At 50.6% G+C, this 9,442-nt stretch overlaps 1 protein-coding gene across 1 annotated transcript; it reads left to right on the plus strand.

Moving 5' to 3' along the window:
• Positions 1–3,735: 3,735 nt before the first annotated feature.
• LOC135535664 (focal adhesion kinase 1-like) lies at positions 3,736–9,228 on the plus strand (the record flags this gene model as incomplete). Its single annotated transcript, XM_064962111.1, has 5 exons — positions 3,736–3,847; positions 4,111–4,135; positions 7,447–7,984; positions 8,092–8,172; positions 9,051–9,228. Coding segments are annotated over exons 1-5 (934 nt in total), but the record flags the coding sequence as incomplete, so codon positions are not given.
• Between the last annotated feature and the right edge of the window lie 214 nt (positions 9,229–9,442).

Below are 9,442 nucleotides of genomic sequence, written 5' to 3' on the forward strand. Positions count from 1 at the left end.
TCAGAACGGGTCTCTCAGAACGGGTCTCTCAGAACGGGTCTCTCTGAACGGGTCTCTCAGATCAGAACGGGTCTCTCAGAACGGGTCTCTCTGATCAGAACGGGTCTCTCAGAACGGGTCTCTCAGATCAGAACGGGTCTCTCTGATCAGAACGGGTCTCTCTGATCAGAACGGGTCTCTCAGAACGGGTCTCTCTGATCAGAACGGGTCTCTCTGATCAGTACGGGTCTCTCTGATCAGAACGGGTCTCTCAGAACGGGTCTATCTGATCAGAACGGGTCTCTCTGATCAGAACGGGTCTCTCAGAACGGGTCTCTCTGATCAGAACGGGTCTCTCAGAACGGGTCTCTCTGATCAGATCGGGTCTCTCAGAACGGGTCTCTCTGATCAGAACGGGTCTCTCAGAACGGGTCTCTCTGATCAGAACAGGTCTCTCAGAACGGGTCTCTCAGATCTGAACCGGCATGGGTCTGTTTGGGTCTGTTTTTCCACAGGCCTTTTCGTAATGTTAAAAATAAATATAACGGGTCTCTCTGATCAGAACGGGTCTCTCAGAACGGGTCTCTCTGATCAGAACGGGTCTCTCAGAACGGGTCTCTCTGATCAGAACGGGTCTCTCAGAACGGGTCTCTCAGAACGGGTCTCTCTGAACGGGTCTCTCTGAACGGGTCTCTCAGAACAGGTCTCTCTGATCAGAACGGGTCTCTCTGATCAGAACGGGTCTCTCTGATCAGAACGGGTCTCTCAGAACGGGTCTCTCAGAACGGGTCTCTCAGAACGGGTCTCTCAGATCAGAACGGGTCTCTCTGATCAGAACGGGTCTCTCAGAACGGGTGTCTCAGAACGGGTCTCTCAGATCAGAACGGGTCTCTCTGATCAGAACGGGTCTCTCAGAACGGGTCTCTCAGAACGGGTCTCTCTGAACGGGTCTCTCAGATCAGAACGGGTCTCTCAGATCAGAACGGGTCTCTCAGAACGGGTCTCTCTGATCAGAACGGGTCTCTCTGATCAGAACGGGTCTCTGATCAGAACGGGTCTCTCAGAACGGGTCTCTCAGAACGGGTCTCTCTGAACGGGTCTCTCAGATCAGAACGGGTCTCTCAGAACGGGTCTCTCTGATCAGAACGGGTCTCTCAGAACGGGTCTCTCAGAACGGGTCTCTCTGAACGGGTCTCTCAGATCAGAACGGGTCTCTCAGAACGGGTCTCTCTGATCAGAACGGGTCTCTCAGAAAGGGTCTCTCAGATCAGAACGGGTCTCTCAGAACGGGTCTCTCAGAACGGGTCTCTCTGATCAGAACGGGTCTCTCTGATCAGTACGGGTCTCTCTGATCAGAACGGGTCTCTCAGAACGGGTCTATCTGATCAGAACGGGTCTCTCTGATCAGAACAGGTCTCTCAGAACGGGTCTCTCAGATCTGAACCGGCATGGGTCTGTTTGGGTCTGTTTTTCCACAGGCCTTTTCGTAATGTTAAAAATAAATATAATTGTCTCATCCTGGTGTCGCACTGCCAAGTCTCTGACCACCTCCCTATATGCCTTATTGTGATCAGTCCTCCCATCATTTTTTAGTTTACCTTTATTTAACTAGGCAAGTCAGTTAAGAACAAATTCTTATTTACAATGACGGCCTAGGAACAGTGGGTTAACTGCCTGTTCAGGGGCAGAACGACAGATTTGTACCTTGTCGGCTCAGGGGTTTGAACTTGCAACCTTCCGGTTACTAGTCCAATGCTCTAACCACTAGGCTACCCTGCCGCCCTAATCATCATGTCATCAGCAAACTTGATGATGGTGTTGGAGTCGTGTTAGGCCATGCAGTCGTGGGCGAACAGTGAGTACAGGAGGGGATTAAACACCGCCGCTGATGGGCCACCGTGTTGATGGTCAGCGTGTGTTGTATGTCTGGTGGTGGCCCGGCAGAAAGTCCACGATCCAGTTGCATAGGGAGGTGTTCAGTCCCAGGGTCCTGGGCTTGGTGATGAGCTTGGAGGGCACTATGGTGTTGAACGCTGAGCTGTAGTCAATGAACAGCGTTCTTACGTAGGTGTTCCTTTTCTCCACGTGGGTGAGGGCAGTGTGAAATGCAATAGAGATTCCATTCTTTGTGGATTTGTTGGGGCGGTATGCAAATTGGAAGTGGGTTCAGGGTTTTTGGGATGATGGTGTTGATATGAGCCATGACCAGCCTTTCAAAGCATTTCGTGTCTATAGATGTGAGTGCTACGGGGCGATGGTCATGTAGACAGGTTACCTTGGTGTTCTTGGGCAGCTTGAAACAAGTTGGTATTACAGACAATCAGGGGTAGGTTAAAAAGAGTAAAGAGTGTGAGTCATTCTGGTATTCCGTCTGGCCCCTTGGCCTTTACGCATGTTAACCTTTTTAAGGTCTTACATTGGCTATGGACAGTAAGATCACACAACAGTTCCGGAACAGTCGTTTGGAACAGCTGTTGCTCTCATGGGTGGTTCAGTGTTGTTTGCCTCGAAATGAGCATTGAAGACATTTAACTAATCTTGTAATCTTGTAATACGTGATAGTTTCCAAGCCCTGCCACATCCACTGAGCATCAGAGGCGACATAATAAGATTTGATCTTAGTCCTGTATTGACTCTTTGCCTGTTTGATGGCGCATCGGAGGTCGTAGCAGAATTTCTTATAATCGTCCAGCTCATTGAAAGTGGTCGGTCCTCTTTTTCCTGTAGTCCACTAACATCACTCTAACTTCAGGTTAGAGTCCCGCTCCTTGAAAGCGGCAGCTTTAGCCTTTAGCTCAGTGTGGATGTTGCCTGTAATCCATGGCTTCTGGTTGGGGTATGTACGTACGGTCACTGTGGGGACGACGTCGTCGTCAATGCACTTATTTATGAAGCCAGTGACTGATGTGGTAAACTCCTCAATGCCATCGGATGAATCCTGGAACATATTCCAGTCTTTGCAAAACATACCTGCAGTTTAGTATCCTCTTCATCAGACCACTTGTGTATTGAGCATGTCACTGATACTTCCTATTTGAGTTTTTGCTTGTAAGCAGGAAGTAGGATGATAGGGCCATGATCTGATTTGTCAAAGGGATGGCAAGGGAGGGCCTTGCATGTGTTTCTGTGTGTGTAGTAAAAGTGATCTAGAGTTTTGTCGCCTCTAGTTTCACAGGTGACATGTTTCACAGGTGACATTTGTTTCATAGGTGACACACTGTTTTGGTCAGAGTTGGTAAAACAGATTACATTTTCCCTACATTAAAATCCCTGGCCACTAGAAACACCACCTCTGGATGGGAATTTTCGTGTTTGCTTATGGCCCTTTACACCTCGTTGAGAGCGGTCTTACTACCCACATCGGTTTGTGGTGGTAAATAGACTGGAACAAAAAATATACTGTAGATAAACTCTCTTGGCAGATAGTGTGGTCTACAGTTTATCATCAGTTATTCTAATACAGGCAAGCCAAAAAACATGAGACTTCCTTAATAACATTAGAGATCACACACCAGCTGTGTTAACAAAGAACACAACGCTCTTCCCCTCATCGTATTCGAGTCTGCCGTCCAAGTCTTGACTCTGCATAGAAAACCCAACAAGATGTATGTTATCCATGTCCTCGTTCAGGCACGACTCATAGAAATTACATAAGAGAGTTACAGTTTTTTTTTTTGGTTGATAGGAGAGTCTCGATAGGAGCTCATCCAGTTTTTTTCTCCAGTGACGGAACGTTCGCCAATAGAACAGAGGGCAATGGCGGTCTATTTGCTCTCCGACGTAGTCCCGTCAGGATGTCGCCTCGCCTGGCACCTCTCTTACAGCCGCTTCCTCTTTCGAGTCCCGGTGATTAGGGCCTCGGTCCTGAGTAAGCAGAACGCCCAGAGCTCCTGACTGGTCGATGTAGACATCTTCATCCAAATTGAGTTTACTGATAGCTTCTGGATACCGGAACAGCAATGTTTTGGTCATTAGGAAATGATGGCAGAGATGAAAAAAAAAAGTTACGATCAGCATTAAAAAACAGAAATAGTAGAATTGTCAGACGGCCACTATCGACTGCGGAGCCATTTTCTTTATCAGGTCAATATAGTCACTGTCCTATAATCTTATGTTTCTCTCTGTCTGCAGTTACCAGAACCAGAGACTGGACATGGTGAGTGATAAACCTTCATTAAGAATATCCTAGAAATAGAATATCTGGTGGTATCAAGTGTATGTCTAAAAGACACAGCTTTCAGCTTCTCTCCTTCTCTCATCCCCTCTCCCCTTTTATTCTTGTTCTCTCATACCCTCTCCCCTTTTATTCCTGTTCTCTCATCCCTCTCCCCTTTTATTCCTGTTCTCTCATCCCTCTCCCCTCTTATTCCTGTTCTCTCATCCCCTCTCCCCTCTTATTCCTGTTCTCTCATCCCCTCTCCACTCTTATTCCTGTTCTCTCATCCCCTCTTATTCCTGTTCTCTCATCCCCTCTTATTCCTGTTCTCTCATCCCCTCTCCACTCTTATTCCTGTTCTCTCATCCCCACTTATTCCTGTTCTCTCATCCCCTCTCCCCTTTTATTCCTGTTCTCTCATCCCCTCTCCCCTTTTATTCCTGTTCTATCATACCCTCTCCCCTTTTATTTTTGCTCTCTCATCCCCTCTCCCCTTTAATTCCTGTTCTCTCATCCCCTCTCCCCTTTTATTCTTGCTCTCTCGTCCCCTCTCCCATTTTATTCTTGCTCTCTCATCCCCTCTCCCCTTTTATTCCTGTTCTATCATACCCTCTCCCCTTTTATTTTTGCTCTCTCCTCCCCTATCCCCCTTTATTCTTGCTCTCTCGTCCCCTCTCCCCTTTTATTCCTGTTCCCTCATCCCCTCTCCCCCTTTTATTCCTGTTCTCTCATCCCCTCTCCCCTTTTATTCTTGCTCTCTCGTCCCCTCTCCCCCTTTTATTCTTGCTCTCTCGTCCCTCTCCTTTTATTCTTGCTCTCTCGTCCCCTCTCCCTTTTATTCTTGCTCTCTCGTCCCCTCTCCCCTTTTATTCTTGCTCTCTCGTCCCCTCTCCCCCTTTATTCTTGCTCTCTCGTCCCCTCTCCCCTTTTATTCTTGCTCTCTCGTCCCTCTCCCCTTTTATTCTTGCTCTCTCGTCCCCTCTCCCCTTTTATTCTTGCTCTCTCGTCCCCTCTCCCCTTTTATTCTTGCTCTCTGCCCCCTCTCCCTTTTTATTCTTGCTCTCTCGTCCCCTCCCCCTTTTATTCTTGCTCTCTCGTCCCCTCTCCCCTTTTATTCTTGCTCTCTCGTCCCCTCTCCCCTTTTATTCTTGCTCTCTCGTCCCCTCTCCCCTTTTATTCTTGCTCTCTCGTCCCCTCTCCCCTTTTATTCTTGCTCTCTCGTCCCCTCTCCCCTTTTATTCTTGCTCTCTCGTCCCCTCTCCCCTTTTATTCTTGCTCTCTCGTCCCCTCTCCCTTTTATTCTTGCTCTCTCGTCCCCTCTCCCCTTTTTATTCTTGCTCTCTCGTCCCCTCTCCCCTTTTATTATTGCTCTCTCGTCCCCTCTCCCCTTTTATTCCTGTTCCCTCGTCCCCCTCTCCCCTTTTATTCCTGTTCCCTCGTCCCCCCTCTCCCCTTTTATTCTTTGCTCTCTCGTCCCCTCTCCCTTTTATTCTTGCTCTCTCCCTCCTTTTATTCTGTCCCCTCTCCCCTTTTATTCTTGCTCTCTCGTCCCCTCCCCTTTTATTCTTGCTCTCTCGTCCCCTCCCCTTTTATTCTTGCTCTCTCGTCCCCCTCCCCTTTTTATTCTTGCTCTCTCGTCCCCTCTCCCTTTTATTCTTGCTCTCTCGTCCCTCTCCCCTTTTTATTCTTTGCTCTCTCGTCCCCTCTCCCCTTTTATTCTTGCTCTCTCGTCCCCTCTCCCCTTTTATTCTTGCTCTCTCGTCCCCTCTCCCTTTTATTCTTGCTCTCTCGTCCCCTCTCCCCTTTTATTCTTGCTCTCTCGTCCTCTCCCCTTTTTATTCTTGCTCTCTCGTCCCCTCTCCCCTTTTATTCTTGCTCTCTCGTCCCCTCTCCCCTTTTATTCTTGCTCTCTCGTCCCCTCTCCCCTTTTATTCTTGCTCTCTCGTTCCCCTCCCCCATTTATTCTTGCTCTCTCGTCCCTCTCCCTTTATTCTTGCTCTCTCGTCCCTCTCCCCTTTTATTCTTTCTCTCTCGTCCCTCTCCCTTTTATTCTTGCTCTCTCGTCCCCTCTCCCCTTTTATTCTTGCTCTCTCGTCCCCTCTCCCCTTTTATTCTTGCTCTCTGTCCCCTCTCCCCTTTATTCTTGCTCTCTCGTCCCCTCTCCCCTTTTATTCTTGCTCTCTCGTCCCCTCTCCCTTTTATTCTTGCTCTCGTCGCCCCTCTCCCCTTTATTCTTGCTCTCTGCCCCTCTCCCCCTTTTATTCTTGCTCTCTCGTCCCCTCTCCCCTTTTATTCTTGCTCTCTCGTCCCCTCTCCCCTTTTATTCTTGCTCTCTCGTCCCCTCTCCCTTTTATTCTTGCTCTCTCGTCCCCTCTCCCCTTTTATTCTTGCTCTCTCGTCCCCTCTCCCCTTTTATTCTTGCTCTCTGTCCCCTCTCCCCTTTTATTCTTGCTCTCTCTCGTCCCCTCTCCCCTTTTATTCTTGCTCTCTCGTCCCTCTCCCCTTTTATTATTGCTCTCTCGTCCCCTCTCCCCTTTTATTCCTGTTCCCTGTCCCCCTCTCCCTTTTATTCCTGTTCCCTCGTCCCTCTCTCCCCTTTATTCTTGCTCTCTCGTCCCCTCTCCCCTTTTATTCTTGCTCTCTCGTCCCCTCTCCCCTTTTATTCTTGCTCTCTCGTCCCCTCTCCCCTTTTATTCTTGCTCTCTGCCCCTCTCCCCTTTTATTCTTGCTCTCTCGTCCCCCTCTCCCCTTTTATTCTTGCTCTCTCGCCCCTCTCCCCTTTTATTCTTGCTCTCTCGTCCTCTCCCCTTTTATTCTTGCTCTCTCGTCCCTCTCCCTTTTATTCTTGCTCTCTCTCCCCTCTCCCTTTTATTCTTGCTCTCTCGTCCCCTCTCCCTTTTATTCTTGCTCTCTCGTCCCCTCTCCCCTTTTATTCTTGCTCTCTCGTCCCCTCTCCCCCTTTTATTCTTGCTCTCTCGTCCCCTCCCCTTTTATTTTGCTCTCTCGTCCCTCTCCCCCTTTATTCTTGCTCTCGTCCCCTCTCCCCTTTTTATTCTTGCTCTCTCGTCCCTCTCCCCTTTTATTCTTGCTCTCTGTCCCCTCTCCCTTTTATTCTTGCTCTCTCGTCCCCTCTCCCTTTTATTCTTGCTCTCTCGTCCCCTCTCCCTTTTATTCTTGCCCTCTGGTCCCCTCTCCCCCTTTTATTCTTGCTCTCTCGTCCCCTCTCCCCTTTTATTCTTGCTCTCTCGTCCCCTCTCCCCTCTGAAAACCAGCCCCGCCAGACAAGCCCCCGCATCTCACCGGCCCTAAAGCCCAGGCCGCCCCTACAGCCCAGGGCGCCCCTACGACCCAGGCCGGCCCTACGACCCAGGCCGGCCCTATGACCCAGGCCGGCCCTACGACCCAGGCCGGCCCTACGACCCAGGCCGGCGCTACGACCCAGGCCGCCCCTACAGCCCAGGGCGCCCCTACGACCCAGGCCGGCCCTATGACCCAGGCCGGCCCTACGACCCAGGCCGGCCCTACGACCCAGGCCGGCCCTACGACCCAGGCCGGCGCTACGACCCAGGCCGCCCCTACAGCCCAGGGCGCCCCTACGACCCAGGCCGGCCCTATGACCCAGGCCGGCCCTACGACCCAGGCCGGCCCCCTACGACCCAGGCCGGCCCTACGACCCAGGCCGGCGCTACGACCCAGGCCGCCCCTACAGCCCAGGCCCGCCCCACTGCAGAGCTAGACCGTTCAGATGATAAGGTGTACCAGGCGGTCATGGAGCTGGTCCAGGTGGTGGTGCAGCTGAAGAACGGCGTGAACACACTGCAGCCGGAGGAGTACATCACCGTCATCAAGGTAAGACATGGAGCTGCTGACCTCAAACACTGTATACTGATAGTAGTAATGCAGTAGCTATAAGCTATATATACAGCTTCATTATGAAGGATCTTCTCTCTCTCCAGTCTGTAGGGCTGACCTTAAGGAGTCTGATACGCAGTGTGGATGATATTCTGCCGACCCTCCACAAGTCCATTAGGACAGAGGTAAGAGTGATTACATATCATATTATTAAGCAGAAAACAGACCAGCGTCCGGACTGTAGTATAATATCTTTCTCATCCACTCTTCTGTCCTCACCTCCTCTCACATATGTCCCCCTGGCCAATTTGAACAATGACATGCCAGAGTTGACAAATTGTCTCCTCTTCCCCACTCCCTCTCTCCCTCTCTCCCTTCTCTCCTCCCCCTGTTCAGATTGAGGGGACCCAGAAGCTGTTGAACAACGACATGTCAGAGTTGACAAACTGTTTCCTGTCTCCTCTCCCTCTCTCCCTCTCCCTTCTCTCCTCCCCCTGGTCAGATCGAGGGCACCCAGAAGCTGTTGAACAACGACATGTCAGAGTTGACAAACTATTTCCTGTCTCCTCTTCCCCTCTCCCTCTCTCCCTCTCTCCTCCCCCTGGTCAGATCGAGGGGACCCAGAAGCTGTTGAACAACGACATGTCAGAGTTGACAAACTATTTCCTGTCTCCTCTTCCCCACTCCCTCTCTCCCTCTCTCCTCCCCCTGGTCAGATCGAGGGGACCCAGAAGCTGTTGAACAACGACATGTCAGAGTTGACAAACTATTACCTGTCTCCTCTTCCCTCTCCGTCTCTCCCTCTCTCCCTCTCTCTCCCTTCTCCTCCCCTGGTCAGATCGAGGGGACCCAGAAGCTGTTGAACAACGACATGTCAGAGTTGACAAACTATTTCCTGTCTCCTCTTCCCCTCTCCCTCTCTCCCTCTCTCCCTTCTCTCCTCCCCCTGGTCAGATCGAGGGGACCCAGAAGCTGTTGAACAACGACATGTCAGAGTTGACAAACTATTTCCTGTCTCCTCTTCCCCACTCCCTCTCTCCCTCTCTCCTCCCACCCTGGTCAGATCGAGGGGACCCAGAAGCTGTTGAACAACGACATGTCAGAGTTGATCAGTAAGATGCGTCTGGCCCAGCAGAACGCCATCACCTCTCTGAAGGAGGAGTGTAAGAAACAGATGCTGACTGCAGCACACAACCTGGCCATGGATGGGAAGAACCTTCTGGATGCTAGGACCAGGCCAGGTCAGGGCCAACCTGGCCAAGCCCAAACCGAGACCCCATAGTGGGGTAAATACCCACAGGACACCCACTTCTTTTTTTTTTAAACTGGAGGACGGGTCAGAGCCAAGTATGTTGCGACTGAATGGATGGACTTGGGAGTCACTTGGCAGTACAGTGGTCAAGGTTTCCTACGTTGAATTAAGTGTGTCAGAATTAAAACTATCAGAAAAGATGA

This window comes from Oncorhynchus masou, unplaced genomic scaffold, assembly GCF_036934945.1.
Source record: "Oncorhynchus masou masou isolate Uvic2021 unplaced genomic scaffold, UVic_Omas_1.1 unplaced_scaffold_4949, whole genome shotgun sequence".
In the NCBI taxonomy this organism is placed as follows: domain Eukaryota; kingdom Metazoa; phylum Chordata; class Actinopteri; order Salmoniformes; family Salmonidae; genus Oncorhynchus; species Oncorhynchus masou.